We start from the raw sequence: 22,993 nt of genomic DNA, 5'->3' as shown, positions 1-22,993 counted from the left end.
TGCTAATTTACACAAAAACTCAAATCAAGACCAGATGCGACATACAGTACTTCCATCTGTTCGTAATTGAGATTGAGCGTTGATCGGGACGCTAAAAACATATTTATTACTTCCTACGTTATCGGCACTGTATTTCGTATCGTGTGGTCACTCCCTGCGCGTTTATCGATAGAGGCGTATCGTTACCAGCAATATCCAATCTTGAAGTGCTTGATCTATTGATGCAAAAATTCAAGGTCTGCAGAAAACAGAGAATCGACTCCGATCATAGATATAATCTAAGCAGAAGTCAATTATACATGATTGGATTAATAATATTAAATTAAAAGATTAGATTACTAAGAATCTACTTACAGATCCAACTGCCCCAAAAAATTATGCATGGATACCAAATTTTGTTTATATTTACTTGTTTCCATCTAGGCCTGCGTTGATGATTTTTTCTTTCTCAGAACACTCTCAAAAGAGACGTCAAACTGGGCGCCTTCAAGCGGTGAGTGCGATCAAATCTGAAGGGACCGCAGGCACTCATTCCAAAAGTGTAAAATGAGCCACATAATTTCTATAATTTGTTCGTATGAATTACGTCTTTATTATTTTTCTTTGATACAACGTTCGACGTTGATATGTATCATTTTGGATCATCAATATTTTCATCAATCACCATCACTGAATGAAAGCAAAGATTTCTCGAATCGCCTGATATTTAATTGTGCCAAGAAAGTTTGGCCAGATTCAGCGCCCGCACAGAAGATGCTCCCACAAGTAACGATTCCATAGATTCGCCCTTGACAGTGGTGGAATTTTGAATTGCATTCCTCTCATGCAACAGTTATGCTCCGGGTCCAGACAGAATTAAATTCAACTTTGTGTAAATCTGCCTGACTTTGCAAAAGACGCTTGTTGAATTTGTTCAACGAGATTCTCGAGCAGAGCATTCTCTCGCATGCCTGGAGTGGGAGTTACTGGCATTCCAAAACCAGAAAAACCAGCCTCCGATCATAACTCGTATCGACCGATTGCAATACGATCCGCCTCGACAATTGGGTTGAGGTGAACGGCTCGCTATCAGATAGCAAGTTTGGTTTTCGGAAGGGAAAGAGAACGAATGATGCACAACAACTCGCTTACGCAATAAAGGACAAATGGCGTCTTTGTTTTTAGATACGAAAGGAGCATTAGACTCTGTTTCTATTGATGCTCTCTCGGAGAAACTAGATTTCTTGTCAGAAAAGTACATACATTGTTCATATGGCGATTTGGCAACTGTTTTCGCGGGGAACTTTCCTGTTCCGTTAGTGGCATTTCGGTTTCGGGGGAATTACTGTTCCGAAGATCGAATTAAAAGTTGCGGGTATGTTATCCAAATGATTTATTGATTCCTACTGAAATTTCCTCCCTTTACTGTTCTCCCTATTTATACTCTCCGAGAGTAGTTGAGTACGGTGTGCAAATTGTGTATGATAAACAGCCTAATCCTCTTATAATGCTCAAAATGGGCATTATTAAATTATTGATGCCGTGCGCCAGCTCTATTTGCTGTAGCCGTGCACACTAAGCTATTGGTGTCGTTCCTGTTCTCTCTGGTTCTGTGTTCATATTCGTGTACGAACTCAAACACGCTATTTCGCACCAAAACACGTGCACATGCTCGCCTGCACAACTGATTCCCGTGTACGTACACGGTGTGCGGTTACATAGTATCGTAGCACCAGCTTTCCCTTTCTCACTCTCATCATAACTAGCGTTGACTCTTTGTGCCCTGTGAGAATTGTTCTCGTTTACGCACCCGGTGTACGTACACGGATGTTTGAACTAGAGTTTGCACATCGTTCGCTTGGGTTCGATGTTCGAGGTGAACCTGTACATCGAGACGAAGCATGTTTGAGGTTGAACTCGTGCACGAAATTTTGTATATAGGTACAAACTTGTCGATGTTCATGGTAAGTCTGACTCTAAGACAACTTGCAGATGATAGTGTGGTTTCTGTCAAAGAACTAAAAGCAATAAATTTACAACAACCGTTGCAAGATAGCTTAGATAATTTATCAATTTGAGCTTTGAAGCTGGGCACCGATTTCTCTACGGAGAAAACAAAGTTGGTCGTTTTTTAAGGAAGCGTGATGCAGCTCAGCTTTGGCTTCAGTTGGTTGGTGGAACGATAACCCAAGCCCTGACTAGCAAATACCTCGGAATTTGGTTCGATATTAAAGACATACGAGGAGGCCACATTAAGTATTTAATAACGAGGTGCCAACAAAGGATAAATGGGTTCTCATCCAAGTGACCTGAAAAGATTGTATCAAACTACGATACTTTCACAAATAGAAAATGGGTGCTTCTGTTTCCGTTCAGCTGCGAACCCGTATGTAAGTAGGGTGCGAATACAATATAAATGTAGGGGTTTGCCCACTACTCGGGTCTGATTGCCCAGCGGACCCTTCTTATCAGGGCGGCCTAGGTTCCTCTACAAGAATTTAGGATTTTCATATGCCAATAAACAAAGTAAACAAATGAACAAATTTAACTTTTACCGTTTATTCTCCCTCTGTCACGCCTCTCTGCTGTCCAACACTTTCACTGGATGCTGTCGCAGGTAGGTGGACGGGCGGTTTCTTCCGATCAGCCGGGATGCCAACGGCTGCGTTCTACTTCGGTCATATCTGCTCCGGCAGTGGTCCTTGACAAATAGCTAGGGAGGTGACCCGATCAAAGTCCAACATCAAAATTACAGCAAATAGACAACATATTTTGATATCAAGCATCAAATTGAAATCTTATTTTGATATCAGTTTAAATTTTTCCAGATATGACATCATATTTTGATCTCATTTTAATGTGCTTACATGTTTAGAAAAAAATGTTTGTTTCTCTTTCTTTGACAAACATCAAATTGATTACTTATTTTGTTATCAATGAAATATTTCACCATCTCAATGAGTTTTCAATTTGCTTTCACTGATAGCATGAATAGTTTTCAGTTTGATGTCATAGTGCAATTTTTCTGCTTTCGATTTTGATCTTTTAACCGTTAAAACGACCAAAATGATAACAACCTGAGCAATCATTCCCTACTACATCACAACATCAAGTTTAGTTCTCAATTTGTTATCAGACTCTGCTCGGGGAGCTTTGCTCTTTTGTTGGAACCTCCCTTACGACGGTGCGACACCGCTTTTACGTATGCCCAAACCACGGGTCGGCACTCTTCGACGGATATCTTCCGTCACACACGCGCACTTCGCACAATTGCTGTTGTGGCTGTTAACTGTCCTTGAACGGCTTATCGAGGACGTCTTGCATATACTGGGGTCTGTCACTAACTAAATTTTATACGATGGCCGCCTTCTGCACGACCAAAAGAAATCGACACACCGCCTCGGTGCATAGCTGTCGCCAGAGTTAAAAATAATCGAAGCTCATTTTTGAAGGCTGAAAATGAACCTGTTGCGACTCGCGGTGAATAGAAAAAATATTCATTCAACTATCCATCTTATTCATTCAGTTGAATATCGTACAATATATTCATTACACTAATTATCCAGGAAAATGTTTTCAAAAGCCGATAAAGCATATGAAACGACAATCATCATCGCTTACATTGTGCCATGGCCTACTTTGATGCGTTTGATTCGTTGCTCCACGGTCGCTTCGTGTAATAATCGGAGCCGAATGAAAATCTGCATGGATGAATGGGCAGTTTGTTCGTTTGACGTTTTCAGCTGCGTCACTGAATATTGAAAATGAGTGCGGCTGAATATGATCAATTTTCATTCAATGAATTTGAATATTTTTAACTCTGGCTGTCGCCCGCTTGCAGCATAACCAGCAACCAATTCAACAGCAAGAGGAAACAAAATTTTCTACATCTATCTAGACCAACATAATTGTTTACAAAAGCTAAAACAAACAAAATTTACAAGAAAAAGTGAACGATCATAAGGAACAGTGGTGAGTATTATGTTACGTAAACAATACACTCTACGGAGAGAGTACGTACAAATATGTAGATTTCCACCCAGTGCTATATTGTTACCCTGACGGCAAAGTCCCTCTAAACAAGATCCTAGCATGCGTCAAAATTGTTAGCGGTAGTGAACAGAGACAGCCTCTAAAATGTAGTATTGATGACATAGACGCTACCAAGGAGCTTTTATTCTCAGGTGATACGATCCTCTAAATCGCCGATCAGCCATGTTGGTTCTAGAAACGACAGCTAACAACATTGTTTAGTACATCCCCATGCTTGTTTGCTTGGATTTCAGTATGTAAACAACGTTATTCGCTGTTATTTTTTCCCCGCAGCTTGCTGCACGCTTACCTCACTCCTCACCTAGTTACTGTCAAAGACGAATCACCTTAGAACTCTAAGCACCTTGGACGCTACCATTCGCCCTTAGAAACTGTCACACATACGAGCGCAGAAGCAATTTTCGTTTTGACGCATGCTGGGACCTTCCTATATAATGACTTTGCCCTGACGTGTAGAGATGGTCGGGTTTCAATTTTTTCGAACCCGAACCCGACCCGAACCCGAGCGCATGAAAATTTAAAAACTCGAACCCGACCCGAGCCCGAAATTATAAAATTTGAAAAACCCGAACCCGACCCGAGCCCGAACATTTTAAAACTTAAAAACCGGAACCCGACCCGTACCCGAGAATGAAAATTTTGTAAAACCCGAACCCGACCCGACCCGAGAATTTTAAAATTTGAAAACCCGAACCCGACCCGAACCCGAAAGTTTAAAATTTGAGAAGCCCGATCCGAATCCAACTTGCAAATTCGGAGAATCAACCAAAGATCTCGAAGATTTTTAATTCTAGGCACCCGAGCTGGACCCTTGACTCATCTAAGAATAGTAGAATCATTCGAATCTGAAGTAGCACCATACGCATTGAGTTATGTCTGCATTTGGAAAAACAAATCACTACCGAGTAGAATCCGCATTTATATTTACTATTATTGAACGTCAAATTTGTAACGTGCTGAGAAACTTGATAAATCATTCATATCTTAACCGGAAATTAAGTTAAATCGGCGGCAAACTCATGGGGAAACAGAAAGCTTAATGGTCACAGTTTCCAACAACCTTGCCCGTCGTAATTGACCAAAATTTCTGATTTTTTATCAGAAACCATTCCTGCAAGGCAATTTCGTATAGTTTATTACATGTATTAAATTAAGCTATGGCAATTGGCAATTCGTATTCGACAGTTTACATGACGTCACCCACGTTACTGGTTGGAACGGTCAAACCTGTATCGAAGGGTATCAATCATTTTCTGACGTTATTTTATGCTTCAGATTATACGGTATGCGCGCCAATAGAGATGCTTCGACATCTCCAATGGAGCTCTCGGAACGACTCCAAACTTAAAAATCCGTTAATGGCTTCAACAGAACACACAAAATTTTTGCGATCATTTCGTTAAGTTCGTGGAAATTCATGTATTTTCATGAAGGAATCCGGATCATGCAACAGCTAGGCCGGGAACAATCTGACAGAAAGTGCTTGTATCATATATGTACCACTGATTTGATAATGGTGCTATTATCCCATCACCATATGAGTGTCATGAACAACGAAACCTGGCGGAAGTGAAGCTAGGTTTAGGTCTGATGGAACAAAGATAGTTTCTAGAAAATAAATTTGGCCTAAACTATCTGCTTTTAAAAAAATAATGTGCGTTTTTTAAATTTGAGCCGCCACAATGACACCAAAGTACCACCAAATTTATGAGTCCAAATCCTTATTTTTCCGTTACAGTTTATTGCAAGAATTGCAAGAAATCTTTATCATAAACCAATTTGATTATTAAACTTCCGTGAAGGCAGGTACAACCTATTTGTTTCATTTGACCAATTTAACAGTGCTTGCTTAAAGTTTGTTTGGGGTACAAATGTACCCCACAAAACCGTTAGCGTTAGTGTTTTGTCATGTGTACATAATTCAAAAAAAATTACATCTTTTTTTAAAAGCGAAATATCGATACATAGTAAGCGAGAAACTTGTGTAAAATTGTATAAGTTTCAACTTTGCTGAATAATAGTATCTGTTATTTGGTATAACAAAGCACTATAGCAAAGCAACTAGAAAATGCGCTTGGATCGGTATCGTAATTTTTGCTTTTGCGGATGAAAGAGTCAAAACACATTCGTGAATATGATTTGTATATACTATGCAAGACGCATCATTCGATTCGTTATCTTCTGCAGCCCAGTCTCTGGAACATACTTACTTTATATACACGTACAATGCACCGGCTCTACCTATTCCTTCGACGCCTTCCTGTTTCATCTCTGTTACTGCATATTGCTGCATATTTAACGTTTGTATTGGCGTTTGGTTTTAAAAAAGCATCGGAATAAATATACTTTTTGACCGGTTTTTGAAAAAAAAAATTAATAAGCTTTACAATGTCGTATAAATGGTCAAAATCGATTTGAAACTACCGGAGTTATAGCAATATGAAGAAAAAAAGAGAATTTTGACGACTTGTCTATACAAAATGAAATATTACCTAATTAAATAGCCAAAACACGAATATTTATAAACAGGTTACTTTACGAATGATTTTAGAATAAAACTATCCAATTTAATTATAAATTTAATAAAAGTTAGACATACTAGAGCGATTTTAGTTCTGGGGTACGAATGTATCCCACAAAACCGTTTACGTAGAGAAAAAGTCGCCGCGGCCTAAGTATCGGTTTTAAAGTACTTGTCGAAATTTATATTCCATTATAGAATGTTGAACCGATATTTTCCGATAAATTCCTGTTGACTTGGTTTATTATTAATTATCATGAAAAATAATAAGCAAAGAGATTTTAGATGTGAAACACGTATTGTTGAATGATCTTTCATGAATGTTCGTTTAAAAAATTAAATAATTCAGGCAGTTTGCGAATCTGAAGAGACGGAATTTTATGCAAGAATGAAAAAATACAATATTTGAGCACCAGAAAATACGACGAATTCTAGCGATTCAGAGGTGCTAACATTTGGTACGGTTATATGTGTCATCCATTCGTAGTGAATTAACTACTACAAAAAAGACTGCGTTTTGTGTATAGACGCAAACAGTGTCATGAAATGGATGGGTTGTTTTGTTCAAAACCCGAACCCGATCCGACCCCGATAATTTCTAATTTGAAAAACCCGAACCCGACCCGAGCCCGAAAGTCCAAAATTTCATAAACCCGGACCCGACCCGAACCCGAGAATTTCAAATTTGAAAACCCGGAACCCGACCCGAACCCGAGAAGCTTAAATTTACAGAACCCGAACCCGACCCGAAACCCGTCGGGTTCGGGTCGGGTCCGGGTTTCGGGTCCAAAAACCCGAACCCGACCATCTCTACTGACGTGTTACAAGTATTCTTGTTTACGAATTACCTAGGCTCATGTCCAATCATTATACTTTAGATGCGCATCTCCTAGGACCTAAAGACAGCAACACTAATTCTGCCGGAACTCAAGCGCAGCGGAGAAACGAGCACAAAATTAGTGACACCAACAAGCAGCTTCACGTAGGTTAAAAATCCTGCGAGGGTGGCTGTGAAGGGATGCGAGTCACATTTCGGCATCTCCGGATCGGTTCCTGTTTTGACGGGTTCCAACGTTGGCGCCCGGTTACGCTGCGAGGGTTGGATAGCGTGCTGGCTGACTCAACGTACGCAGGGGAGCCAACGGGCTCAAGGACAGCTAAGAGCCAATGTCAGTAACCTTAATTCTGTCGGAGCTCTAGCGCAGTGAAGATATGAGCTTTAAGTTGGCAACACCAACAAGCAGATTAACGTCGGTTAAAAAAGAAAAAAAGTCCTCCAAGGGTGGGGGTGAAGGGATGCGAGTTACGTTTTCGGTATCTCTGTATCGGTTCACGTCTTCGCGGGTTCCGACGTTGGCAATCGCCGGCGGACCGGTAACATTGCAAGCTGTACGCGGGTTAACTAATAATAATAATAATAATAATAATAATAATAATAATAATAATAATAATAATAATAATAATAATAATAATAATAATAATAATAATAATAATAATAATAATAATAATAATAATAATAATAATAATAATAATAATAATAATAATAATAATAATAATAATAATAATAATAATAATAATAATAATAATAATAATAATAATAATAATAATAATAATAATAATAATAATAATAATAATAATAATAATAATAATAATAATAATAATAATAATAATAATAATAATAATAATAATAATAATAATAATAATAATAATAATAATAATAATAATAATAATAATAATAATAATAATAATAATAATAATAATAATAATAATAATAATAATAATAATAATAATAATAATAATAATAATAATAATAATAATAATAATAATAATAATAATAATAGTAATAATAATAATAATAAAAGAAGAAGAAAAACATATTGATAATTTAAAAAAAGAAGCCAAGAACAAACTAATTATAATAAATTGATAAAACACCCACACAGCGAACAGGCGCGGTCGAGGAGCCAAGGGGCTTTAAGAAAGAAGAGGTGCAAGAGCACAATCCCCTCCTGACGTAATATTTAACGGTGGTCCCGGGAGGAAGAGGAGACGGAGATACAGGAGGTTCAGGTTTACTCGGTAGGCTTGCTGGATAAAGAGCTGCAGTAAGAATCCGACAGTACCACGACCAAGTTGGTAGTGGTCTCTTTTGAAGATTCCCCCTAGACAAAAAAGATGCGCAACTCTACCGTTATGGGCTTGTGCTTGTGGAGAGAGTTGCCACGACATTGAGCATTTTGTTTGGTCGTGCACTGAATATCGTGAAGCCAGATTCCAATTAGTAGATTCTTTACAAGTCCGAGGAAGGCCAATCCATATTTCTATTAGAGACATCCTGGCTTACCGCGATTCTCTATACATGGAACTTATCTATCATTTTTTAAAAAAAAAAACAGTGTCTGTCACAATTGAATCTGTTTCACTTCCTTACATTCATGACTCACACTATACGGAGATCCATTTTCGGTCAAATCGTTTCAAAACACGATTTGCCCTAGATTCGACCATTCTCAGTTTCTTGTTAATTACAAGGTGAGAAAAATCTAGATTTTCTAGGAAATTTGTTTACACTTCCTCAGAGTCCATTTTCGCAATGGAGGAATTCCACGAAGATCCGTCCGGAAATCTTTAAAATCGTGACCGACCATCTTAGATTCCAATGAAACTTTACACGTTTCACCGTCATGCAAGACTAAATATTTTCCACAGGTAATAAGATTATTTTGACTCAAGAGCAACTTTTCAAAATGGCGTAAACGTTTCTACGTGGATGAATTTCAAAATTTTTTTGTTCGATTACTGTATTTTATACAGCAAAACTATCTGAGAACGAGTTACAGGGAATGAATACTTCTGTCTGAAAAAAAAATACACTGAAAAAAATGTTGTGTCATTTTTCAAAAAAACAAAAATTTAGGATAAAAATTTAAATTGCGAAAAAACCCATTTTTTTTAAATTTTTTATATTTTGTTACCAAAAACCTAAAGAGAAAAGAAACATTTTGAATGTGATTGCATGATGGAGAAAAAATCGGTAAAAAAGTTTTCCTAACAATAACTTCGTACATGTTTTTAAATTTCATACTAATAGACATACAAAATTGTAATTCTATTACAGAATATAATTCTAAGCACCATTTTTATACAGAATATAATTTTAGCACCACAAAATTGTAATTCTATTACAGAATATAATTCTAAGCACCACATGAAAACAACCAACATATGATTCAGCTATATAGTTTAATCAACAGACCCTATGGTTGAAATATAAAAAGTTGCACAAAAGTTTACGGGCCTTTTGAAAAACCTATTATTGTTAATGGAGAAACGCGACTAACTTATGAAAAGGTCGTAATAAAACAAAATAATTGTGTTGTTAAAACAAAAGTTAAAATATCTCGAGAACTACAACATTTTAGAAATTTTTTGTTAAGAGCATTTCGATTTAAAATGGCGTTTAGAATCATATTCAAAAAGAAAATTGTATTTTTGACTGCAAATAGTAAGAATTATAAAAAAATGTCAAAAGTTGTTGTTAGGAAAACTTTTTTATTGAAAACTTGATCCAAATACACTAAAAAGGTTGCTTTTACGTCTTTAAAACGATAAACATTAAATTTTTGACATTTTTTGATGGGGTAACGCGAATAACTTTTAAAAAGAGCATAATTACACGAATTAATTGTTTTTGAAGGAGCAAAATTTCAAATATCTCGAAAACTAACGCATTTTGGAAGATTTTTGTTAAATGCATTTTGATTTTAAATGGTGCTTAAAATTATATTCTGTAATAAAATTACAATTTTTTATGTCAATTAGTATGAAATTTAAAAACATGTACGAAGTTATTGTTAGGAAAACTTTTTTACCGATTTTTTCTTCATCATGCAATCACAATCAAAATGTTTCTTTTCTCTTTAGGTTTTTGGTAACAAAATATAAAAAAATTAAAAAATGGGTTTTTTCGCAATTTAAATTTTTATCATAAATTTTTGTTTTTTTGAAAAATGACACAACATTTTTTTCAATGTATATTTTTTTCGGACAGAAGTATTCATTCCCTATAACTTGTTCTCAGATAATTTTGCTGTATAAAATACAGTAATCGAACAAAAAAAAATTGAAATTCATACACGTAGAAACGCTTACGCCCTTTTGAAAAATTACTCTTGTATCAAAATATTCCAATTGCCAGAGAATATCATGGAGATTCATACAGCGAACACACCTGCAAAGTTTCGTTCGAATCGACAATGGTCATATTTTGCGGTCGGCCGGTTTCTCATGGAATCCCTCAATGGTTTATTCGTTTTTATCTAGTGCTATAACGGCGTAGTGCAAAAAAGAGATAGACTGGTTACACCCAAGTTTGTATGAGTGTAGCACCGATTACACCGGTGTAGTGCAGTGTAAAAAAAGGAAATTAGTGGCACAGATACATAAAAGTTTAATACAAAATTGGTTGACATCCTCGCAAGAAAATAGTACAAAAATTGTTTTATTTGATTCAGTACAACAAATGATATAGAATCTCGAAAATTTATCCTCATTTTATTCGCTGTATTGAAAAGGAGTTTCTATATTGAAATGTTAGCCGTTAGTCACGATGAAAATATATCTTATGTACACTCACGAACGAAATTCATAAGATTTATCTTGTGATGCATAGAAAAGTAACAAAATTATGTTTTTATAACATGAAAAACATACGGCTTTTATGATTATCTTTTAATTTTATAAGGTATTTCATATGCCAGTCGTTTGAATTTCATACGAACATCTTATGATTCTCATAAATATAAGAGAAATGTATAATATAGTCTTATGTTAAAACAAAGATGCCTTATGGAACATGAAATCATATCAAACCGATTTGACAAAATAAATGCCGTTTCATAAGATAATCTTATTATTTTCATACATGCTACTTGTGGCTAAAAAGTATACGATATTTCTATGAAATTCGCTGTATTTTTTGCCTGAGTGTACGACCCCAAAGATGTGAATTCACCGTCATCATAGTAGGCCTACTGTATGTTACTGTAAACCCAAGCTTAGCACGAACAGTTTGTGAAAATTGAACAGTCGGTTCTCATTCAATGGTTCGAATTAATTTACAGTAAAGCACAATCACAAACACTTCTCCGTAAAACTTTTCTCTAATATAGTCGGGGAAAAACTAATGAAAACGTGTATAGGATGAAAATTTGCAGAACACCTGGCAGGTAAACATTGCAGCACTTTTAATTGAAGAAAACGGTCACAGGAGAAGAAATAAACTCGTCGAATTGTTTAGCAGCAAATCGCAAATGATTCCCAGATCGTGCTATGTAGTGGCATTCACTTATTAGATTTTATCTTTTTTCTCTGCATCCTTGTAGCACCTGCCGGCTGAATATACTCTCTTATGTACATCTGCAAAACAAGCACCAAAGCAACGAGTCTATTTCCGTTCGTTCTTGTTTGCTTGCTTGTTGGCAGTATGTGTGTACATTTTGCGGTCGACCGCCTTTAATTGATGTCATGATTAGTTCTGGCTCAACTTGGTCTTCAACTCAGCTTTCGAACACACCCGTTTGTGTTCTAAGGGGTTTCTAAATCCCAACTCTTCTTCTATCTTTTTGCCATGTACCTTTAGCACGGAGTTGCATTCAGGGTGGTCCTGATGGTTTAGTGTATTTTAGAAAGAACCGCCAGTCAACAGCTTGTAGAGTGTGCACCTTTCATAATGTTACTGATCCCAACCAATTTCGAGCTCAATTGACTTTAAGGTTGCACAGAGAAAGCGTAAAATTCGCAAACGAAAAAAGCAGTTTTTTTCCACACCGTATGTCAGATCTTCATAAAAATCAATCAGCAGTACTGTAACAACATTCTACATACGCTGATTGATTTTTATGAAGATCTGACATACGGTGTGGAAAAAAACTGCTTTTTTCGTTTGCGAATTTTACCCTTTCTCTGTGCAACCTTAATCCGGTTTGATATTGTGTTCCTGATGAAAACACAAAGAGAGGATACCACCCAGAGGGGCCCCTCCCGAGCGCCAATCGATCGGAACGAACGACTAACTTCAGGTGCCGTAGAGTGGTTAAACTAGTACCACTCAGCAATTGTGACCATGTACCTAGCATGCAACCGACAGCACATTTTCAGTTTAGACTAAATAACACACGTATCGAAAAATAAACTTATCTATAGGTACAGGGATTTTCGTGGTTTCGATGCCATCAGGCGTTGGCGGGAGCTGCAACCCCCGAAGGATATTAATAGTTTATCACTATACGAACTGCACTGCACTGCATCGCCGTCTGTTGGAGCTGGAGGTGGGTGGGATGATGGCACCTAGGACCTGTCGGCGGTGTACGTACAGGTGAGATGAGCGAGGCGAGGTGGACAGCGGCCCGGTCCTGTTGGATACCGACTGGAAGCTGCACTGATAGACTTTGTACTTCTATGTTCATAGGTAGTTTGGCCTCGAAACACAGCACAGAAGGCCCATGTTTTTGTAGAGTGAACCACGTCGTCGCTTCGCTGGCCATGGGCCGTTGATTTCGGTTGTAAGGGCTATTGTTCGCTCTGGAAGTACGGAATGAGAATAGTTTTTTGATTTAGTAGCTAGCTGAAGTAACATCGATTTTTTTGTTCTAGGTTGGCAAGGTATGTCCGAAAATAAATTATTTGAGTTGGCCTAGTCAACGTTTAAAGAAAAGATTCTCTAAACTATCTTTAATTACCCAGGTAGGTTTCCTGCTGGGGCATAAACTCCTGCAGATCCTGCAATATTCGGGCAATCTCCTGCGAATCCTTCGTTATGCTGCACAGCTCCTCCTGATTGAAGTCTGGCGTAATCTGTTTGCACAGCAATATCTGACTTATCACATTGCCGAGGTTCGACGGACCGGCACGATTTTCTATTGATTGGAGTAGAATAAAGAAAAGTTAGAAGCTGATAAACTATCCTGGCAACAGATTCACCCTAGCTTACCGTAATAACCGGACATATCCATAGGAATGACCTGCACCAAACGGTGACTTTTGATTAGTTCTCTTAGGAATAGTTGAGCTAGGTAGAAGAGCAGAACTAGGTGGGGGTTGTCTGCCAGGATGCCCTCGGCTAGTGCTCTGTAAAAAGAGTAATGAAAAATAATACTGATTAGTTTTGATAGCAATTTTGAGTTGAACTTCCTAAATTGACTCATGAACTGATCTGCAATACGCCAAAATTCCTCCCACACCTTCTGTCCTATTTTTGTAAAAAGTTTCCTTTTAATTTATTACTTTACATTTAATACCTGCTAGTGAAATGCCGCATATCACATTCTACAAGAGACTATCGTTCACTTAATCTGAACATTCTGAATAGCTTAGAAGGAAAGTGAAAAAATTCAACCAAAGCTTTAGTTGGCGCATACAGTCGGTAGGTAAAGGGAGTACTTGACAAAATGGGACACAACAACTATAAAAAATCATCTAAAACTTTCGCCGTTTCGAAATTGAAAAAAATCAATTTCGCGAAAATATTTTGAAATCATAGCACGACATATCGGGGCATCGCCCATTCAAAAATTCCAAAATCCATTTCAAGATCAAACCCTGATCTGGTAAGCAATTTGTAGTTCTTTATCTAGGATTATTTCGAAAGACTCCGAACTAAAACATGTTTTAAGAACCATTTTTTGTTGAGCGTTGAATTTTCATCGAATGCATCCTTTACGTACTCGCTTCCACTCGGGGTGATGCAAGACCTACTTCCGTGCAATGGTCTCATTCATTATTAACCGAAACGAACCAACCAAGTTGAACTGAGAGCTAAACGAGTAAACTTATACCGCAACCGGTGGTGGGTGTCGAATGGACATCCACCCTTCCAATCTGTTCGTGCATCGGCATCGTAGAAGAGCAATCCCTAATCTAGTGAATGTTTAATGCCTGTTTGACGAAAGCTTGGCGATGTGTCCGTAGCCTTGGTAGGTTGTACATTTTTTGGGCGTGTAGTGAAATTAGTTAATTATACGGTCCTTCATAAGTAATTAAGAAATTAAATAAATAAAGTCGGATTTAGTGTTCGGACTTCGTTTCACGCATGACAGATCATCTTGGCCACCAGTTACACACCAAATACAAAAAGTTACACTATTTCACTCAAAACTTGGCCTTATTATTGTTAACGCAATAAAAATTAATTCCTCTAATAGCAAGACAGTGAACACTCGGAATACCAAGGGGGTAAAAATTTCCTTACACCGCGGACTATCAAGGAGGTCAAAATATGGCAACGCTTACTTTGACCGGTCATATCTTAGCTGACATTTGATAGATTTTAAATCTAAATTTAAAATAAAGAAAATTGTTCATTCAGAAACTGTAGCCGAAATCAATCACAATGGATTGGTGTATAAATATGTATAGGTCATTCCTTTGAATTCTAAGTTATCTGCCAACTAAATGAAAATTCTGTACTTCTATGTGTTTTTGTTTATTTTTTGAGAAAATATAAAAAAATCCAGAGATGTAGTCGCAATCAATTACAATCGATTGGTACATGAAAATGTAAATGCCATCGCTTTTAATTCGAAGTTTTTTACCAACTAAATGAAATTTCTGTACTTCTACGTACTTTTGTCTATATTTGAGAAAATATAAGAATTTGTTCTTTCGGAAATTGTAGCCGTCATCAATTACAATCGATTGGTATATAAAAAAGTAGAGATAATCGCTTTAAATTTACAGTTATATTACGAATGCTTTAAACATTTTGAACTTCTTCGTATTTACATATAATTCGTGTGCCTCGTGAACATTATTCGCCTAAAACCCAAAAAAATTATAGTGATTTTTGAAAATCTATTTATTGCATACATTACAAATCTAGAAGCTCTAAGGATTTCATTGGTGTAATGTAACGAAAATTAGAATTGATTGGCAAACGACCGAGATGCGATTGTTTGAACAGAAAAGCTCATTTTGTCTGTACTGACTTTCGATTCCTGTTTTTAGAATTATCTCGGATATACAAATACGTTTTTCATTATTTATTATCACCGTTTTTGTAAAAGACATACCCATCCAATGGTGAAGAAAAATTTGAAATCGGTGAGCAAACAGCTAAGATATGGCAAGTCAAAGTTTTCGCTGACTTTGTTTACTCTTTTTACTATAACTTACGGTAGACAACTCTATTATTCCATATGACGTATTTACAAAAGACACACCTTTCCAGTGCTGAAGACAGATTTAAAATCGATCAAGTAACAGTTGAGATACGACCGGTCAAAGTAAGCGTTCCGATTTTTTGACCCCCTTGGTATTCTGAGTGTTAATATGAAATAGATAATAATAAAAAATCGCATGACTTAGAACAATAGGTGGACTAAAGTCTATTTTCAACCATCAAAGGCATCGGTCACAATACCCAGTGTGCTCCTGCTTCTGTCCGAGCCAGTGCAAAGCGAACGAAAAAAACAGTTACTTGTGTGCATTGTCTGAACAACGCAGGATACCGTTATTTTTATTCTTGTGTGATCTATCAAGATGACTGAGTCTCATCAACAAAACGTGATTATTCGGCCTAACACAGTGGCCATTGACTTCAGGTCTTTTCGCATAAGACCAAGTATTCGTGATGTGGAACATCTGCTGAAGGTGAAAATGCAGCTTCGGTTTTCGGAAGTCACCTCCATACAGCTTGAGCACGTCAGGCATGCGGTGCTGATAACTTTCAACAAATTCGCCCAGGCGAAAAGATTCATTTCGCAGAACAACTTAAAACACGTGCTTATTTGTGACAACGCTGAAATCAAGATCCCTGTGTACATGGATAATGGGAGTATTAAAGTGAAATTACATGATTTATCTCCACTTACTTGCCAAGTGGCAATTAAAAGATTCATGTCGCATTTTGGAGCAGTGGAATCTATTACGGAGGACACATGGAGAAACTACTTCCCATGTATTTCAAATGGTGTCTTTGTGGTGAGAATGCGGGTAGACCAACCCATTCCCTCCTACCTTACCATGCAGTACAACACAGAAGGGGGTGACACCATTACACAGCGAACTCTTTGTACATATCACGGACAAACTAATACGTGTCAATTCTGTGAACAAACGGCGCACTATGGACAACCCTGCCCAGAAACTGCTAAGGAAAGCTCAGTTGCAGAAAAAAAATGCCAACACCCAAGCCCCAATATCTTCACCTGAACCACAATCGGTTGCCAAAATAGTGGCTGCAGTTAAGGCAATAATGACAACTGCAAAAGCTTCAAACTTAACAACTAATACCACCAGTGAAGAAGCCAACACCAAGGATGGAGTGTTCACATTCGGGACCTGCAAGGGCAAGAAGCCAGGAAGAAGATCTGATCGCGATTATCACGGCAGTAATCAAGATGATGATACCGACGTAAGCAACAACGAGACAAACATGGGTAACCCCGAAGTTGGCGAAAGAAGGAGCATCTTCCCGACGCGAAAAAAGATCTCCGCTCGCAATAGCAAGTTGCGCGCACGGGATCTTACAGATTCAAAATAAAATTTGTTATTTTTATTTTTTACTTCTTGTAAATATATAAAAGACCCATGGCTCCTCTAAGCTAACGCATTGAGCCGTGTCAAATAAACGAATTAAAAAAAAATAGGTGGACTAAAGTCATAAAGGTTGTAATAGGACGGTTTTATGTAATTTTGGTACACTGAATTCGTTTTTGATATTAAAACATATTAAAAATAAACATTTACTATTGATTAAAATGTCTCAAAACTATCTATTTTATCGAAATCGTTCTTAAAATTTTTATATAATATTTTTCGTGCTTTAAATCGTTTCTGATATTACCATTTGTTAAAAAACCTTCATTGTTCATTAGGGTGGCTCAAAAATAATTATTTTGATGCGAAGGTTAAATAAATTTTTTAAAGAAATTTTTGTGCGCTAGATTCTGTTTTTGGTTATAAAAATATTAGAAATTAACTTTACTACTTTTTAGGGTGGCTCAAAAGTAAATATTTTATCTTTTGCAAAAATTTTCAATGGTTATTATGGTAAGCAGAATTTATTTTACATGTTGAAACGAAATGATTTACATCTCATTATGGTGCTTCAGAAATGATTATTTAGTTTTAACGGATCAAATAAAATGCGGCCAATTTTGGTACGTTAAATTCATTACTGTGTTAGGGTAGACGAGCCCTTATTCATCTCATTAGTCAGGATGTTACACTATTTCGTTGATAACTCGACTAAGAGTGACTGGATTGCGCTTAAATAGGTATTATCATCTTTGATTCGTTCCTAGGAAGCAGTACAGTTAAAAATTTTGCCTGGTAATGTGAAATGCTCGCATTTGTGCGAAGCAAAAAGTCGAGTACAACGTACCCTTATTCATCCCACCATTTGAGCTAATGCGTTGAATAGAGATAGCAGACACTGTTGTAACTAAGGTGTTCAAATAGGTGGGATGAATAGAGGAGCTAAGATGAATTAGGGCACAGTAACCCTACTTGAATTTAAAGCCTCATTTTCTTTAGTTTTTAAAACAAGCATTTTGAGCGTCTTAGTGGATGTTAATGAATGATGACCAATGATTTTTTTTCGCAGGGGTATTTTAGGTTGCTTAGATTGCTTATTTCATATCTTACATAAAAATAAATCTTTTATATTTTCAATTATTTTGACAAACAAACACTCGTTGGAAAGACTATAAATCTGGCAACATTTTGACAATAATGATTTTATGCATGGCTAAATATTTTTCAAGCTTAATTCAATAAGGCGAAGGTACTTTTCGATGTTTTTTTAAAAATCTGGGGATAGGTTACTATATCCATGGTTAAATAAAACAATGTACACACCTAGAAAATCAGCCGCTCAACTTTTTTTAAAGAGTATGAATATTGCAGATTATCTAACAATTATAACGCAAATAATAAATACAATCCATTCAAGTAGGAAAATGAGGAAGTAGTAAATGATGTGAAAAATCATAAAACCGCGGAAGGAAATGTTGAAAAAGCATGTTTTTCATTGGCTGCGTTTGGTTTACCTCTTCTGTGTCCTCGTCGTCGCCAGAGTGTTGAATTGAAGTCGTGTATTCAGGCTCACGTGGTTGCTAAGCGCAACGATCACGTTTGTATTTCGGAGCATATTCCTTGATTATCTACTTCAATAACACCTTAAATTGTTATATTGTTAACTCACGCGAAATATCTGACGCGCTTACATTGATGACGAGCACTTTCCTTTCACACGAGCACGTAATGTTTCGAATGGTGCCTTGAATTGTTTAAAGGCTGATTGAATACTGGCGCAAACTTGTGCAGATGCAACTTTGTTCTTTATGACCTCTTCACATCGTTTTAGCGCTTTACGCACGAAATTACGCACAATTTTCCTGTCAAACTAATTCAAATATACATTATAGTAGTGACCTATAGTAGCCCCAAACTGCTGACCTATCGTGCTCCCAAACGTGTGTTTCATGTTCAAACTACGGACATCAATTTTTTCAAAAATAAATATATCGGAAAACCAACACAATACTCGTGTTCAGCATTAACTCACTTGACTTTTTTTTACATACTGAGGACGAAAGACAATGCGTTTTCGCAGAACAGCACGCAAAAACATAAACGACGCTGTAACCAATACAGCTGATCCACGATCACAGCCGAAATGACAGTCGTCAACGATATTGTCTACCGTGTATCTAATCCGCGCAACATGAGCGACCTTAGCAATAACATAGCAAAGATAATGCCCTATACCAATTGTACCCCATACTTATTTTACCCCATTCTGCTCTACTATGAAAAAATAGGGAGCAAAAAAATATTAAACCAATATTAATTCTTCAAAAGGGCTAAAGAGATTTTTGTAAACAAACTTGTATCGCTCATTACTCCGCTGCAGAGTGGAATTTCATGAAAAATTCACGTTAATCCACATCTTCACCTTTCGTAGAAGAAATTTCAAATGTTTTCGGCGTTAACAAAATTATGGCAAATTAAGAGAAATCAGCAAAACAAAAGTTTGTTTACAAATATTATTAGCCCTTTTGAAAAGTTAATATGGAAATGTTGTAACTTTTGAAGAAGTAATTACAATTCATACCTCTTCACGCTTTCCAAAGGAATTAACCTGAGTATTTGAACGGAGATATTCTCAGGGAAAGTTGGGTACTGGGTCATTTTGTCCTCAGAATCCTCTAATTTTTTAATTTTTCCACTCTGTGTTGACTAAAAATATTGCAGAAATCGAACGGAATCTTTGTCGGAATGTGAGAAGTTGGGGTTATAGGGCCTTTTGTCACTCATATTAAATTTTATCATTTTCTCGTGCATATATCTCCATTATTTTCTAATCAATTTTCATAAAATGTACCTTGTTGAACGTGGGAAATTCTCAGGAGCAAAATAAAAATAAATTCGTTGCCGGTAGATTTATTTGACATTCAGTTTACAAACCACATTTTTTCACTAAATGCTTTAATACCCCAACTTTACGTATTTTTCCAGGAATAAAACTTTTCTCATGTGATCTCTAAGAGTATTTTACACTACATGTGGTATATTAAATTATAATTTATTGTTAAATGGAGTTGATATGTGAATTTTAATGATAAAAATATGGAATCGAGACTAAATGTCAAAAAATCTAATATTCATGAATTTTACCGGTAAGGAATATAATCCTATTTTGTTCTCGAGAATTTAACATGGTCAACAAGGTACATTTTATGAAAATTGATTGAAGAAAGCTAAAGATATACGCACGGGAACATGATAATTAATATGAATGACAAAAGGCCCTACAATCCCAACATTCCGGTATCCGCACAAGGGTTGCAAAGGTTCCATTCGATTTATGAGATTTTTTCACTTTAGAGAAACTGCAACTTATGTATGATTTGCAGCACAAAGCAGTAAAGAAAGTTATTTTGGAGACAAAAAGTCTCAAAATCCCAATTTTCCGTGTTTTTCAAGCTTCAAATGTCTCAAATACTAACAATTTTTTCTTTAAAATAAGGTATACACTGTAAATTTTCGCATGCTACTTCAAAAGTTATCGCATTTAATGTATTATATCCTCATATTATCACATAGTGTCAACAACTTCAAGCGAAGCGGACGGGAGTGTAAAATTGTTCAAATGATGTGAAATTTGGCATCTGAGCTAACTTTGACATTTGCCACAAGATGAAGGGGGGGGGGGGTGGGTTTGCGAATTCTGAAAAAAATATTTTTTATGCAATGCCCTAGTGTAGAATATGGGTTTTTTCTCGTTTCAGTTTATAGGTTCGGATACGCAATTTTATTACTGCAGGGCAGTTACATATTTTTTTCTTCATGTTCTAGTTATTTTCCGTCAGTCTATTTCCACTATTAGGCTAAACACCGACGAGAGAGAGAGGTGACTCCACTATCTGGCATAGACCCATCCATCGACCCATCAACCCATGGGCCAGGGACCAACGGTTTATTTATTTATTTATTTATTTATTGATTTTCCATCTGACCTACATGGTCTACATGAAATATGGAGTATGGAATGAGGAAAAGCCCATTTGACACCCTCCGAATGCGCGTAAAAACCTCATTATCTTTTCACATATACACATTAAACAATATTGCACGTTAAATTACATTACATTACTTAATTAATAATACATCTAACAAATCAAAATCTAATGCACTAAGTCAACCGCTTAAGCCTATTTCTAAAAATATCACATGAAACAGAGAAGTCAAAAAGTTCATACACACTATTAAAAACATTACACATCGCCCTTACGGGTTCGTTCTGGCCATAATTACTACTTTGATAGTCGAGTCTTAGAAAATCCCACGATCTTAAGCTTCTAGGGGGTGCGTTTACATTTATCTGTGAAAGTATATTTGGGGCATCTATTTCACCTGTTAGACCTTTTCCTACAAAGACTGCTCTGGAGATATTTCGTCTTTTTGAAAGGGTGTCCATATCAAGCAAACGACAACGATCAATGTAAGGTGGCAGCTCTATCGGGTTGCGCCATGGCAGAGATTTAAGAGCAAATCGGACAAATCTAGTTTGTATAGATTCAATCCTGTTAATCCAGATACTCGCATACGGACACCAGATGATAGCTGAAGCTTCCAGGACAGAGCGAACGAGAGAGAAATACAGTGCTCTCAGGCAATATGGATCAGTAAACTCTTTGGCTATTCTGATGATAAAACCAAGGTTCCTGTTGGCTTTCGCAATGACGTGGGAATAGTGATCTCTGAACGTCAATTTAGAATCCAGCAGTATTCCAAGGTCCCTGACAACTGACACTCTTTCAAGTGTTTTCCCTGAGATAGTATAACACCACAAGATTGGATTTTTTTAGCGCGTGAAAGAAATTACTGAGCATTGAGATACATATTTACTTCTCTTCCGAAGGAAGGCGTGACCAAAGGCGCCGTCGATATCAAATGATTTGAAGTTCCGTAATCGAATTCACAAAGATCACACGAATAATACTGTACATACACATACAGAGAGCGACAGAGATAATACGATTCGTGTATAGTAATACAGTATAGACGCTCAAAACCTCTACCGCCCTGGGTATATATCCTGGAGGATTAGTGTCTTTAGCAAAGCATCTTAGATGGAAATGATCATTATTTTGACAACTTTGGTTTAATCTAGATAAGAAGAAACTGATCTATCAGGAATCAGGAATCAGAATATATTAGCCCAAATGGCACGTTCCCCGTACATAGTCGGGGATTTGTGCCTTGCCGTGTGTTTTCATCATTTCCTGAGCGGAAGGAAAGGACAAGGAGGTGTGGGGAAGTAGAATTGGAAGGGTGGGAAAAATAACAGCACAAAACAAAAATAAACAACAGGTAAGTTAAACTCACAAGTAGTTCAACTGGCCTGCGAATAAGCCTAAAGCTCTTTACCACATTGGATAAGAAACTTTAGCATGTCTCTGAGTTTCAGTCGACCAAACATGGTTTCGTCTATATAAGGACGGCTGAAGACTCGAAATCGCAATTGCGCTACCGCTGGACAGTTGCATATCAGATGATATGAGGTTCCGTAGTCGGATTCACAAAGATCACATGAAAAAGACTCAGCGCGCTGAATAGTTGCCATGTGATAATTGAGTTTGCAGTGGCCGGTTAAAGCCCTGGTCAGCATGCCGCAGTGGAGCTTCGATAGTGTTGACAATGCTTAGTTCTTCGATTTGGGTTCGGCACGCGATCACTAGCTTGGACCGGGATTTGTCTGAGCTAAGGGCCTTGATTGCAGCCTGACTATCGGAGCAGAAGTTTATAACTCTGCCGGACAAACTCAGTTGAAGAGCCGATTGCACCCCGCACATAATCGCAAAGATTTCTGCTTGGAATACAGTACAGTATCTACCTAGTGAGTGAGATTGTTCCAATCTCATTTCACGACAG

The 22,993-nt window shown here is 37.0% G+C and overlaps 1 protein-coding gene across 4 annotated transcripts in view; it reads right to left on the bottom strand.

The window, feature by feature from the left end:
• Positions 1–10,688: 10,688 nt before the first annotated feature.
• The window catches only part of LOC131678918 (uncharacterized), a 402,100-nt gene continuing 389,795 nt past the window's right edge, over positions 10,689–22,993 (bottom strand). For all 4 annotated transcript variants that reach the window (XM_058959358.1, XM_058959359.1, XM_058959361.1 and 1 more), the window contains 3 exons: positions 13,545–13,681; positions 13,294–13,470; positions 10,689–13,135 (listed from right to left, as the gene is read on the bottom strand). In XM_058959358.1, coding sequence (XP_058815341.1) covers positions 13,017–13,135; positions 13,294–13,470; positions 13,545–13,681 — 433 coding nt within the window. In that variant the 3' untranslated portion in view covers positions 10,689–13,016. The remainder of the gene's footprint in view (positions 13,136–13,293; positions 13,471–13,544; positions 13,682–22,993) is intronic.

Source organism: Topomyia yanbarensis, chromosome 2 (assembly GCF_030247195.1).
Source record: "Topomyia yanbarensis strain Yona2022 chromosome 2, ASM3024719v1, whole genome shotgun sequence".
NCBI classification, from domain to species: Eukaryota; Metazoa; Arthropoda; class Insecta; order Diptera; family Culicidae; genus Topomyia; species Topomyia yanbarensis.
Note: the sequence above shows the minus strand (reverse complement) of the source record. Positions and strands in the feature narration are given on the sequence as shown.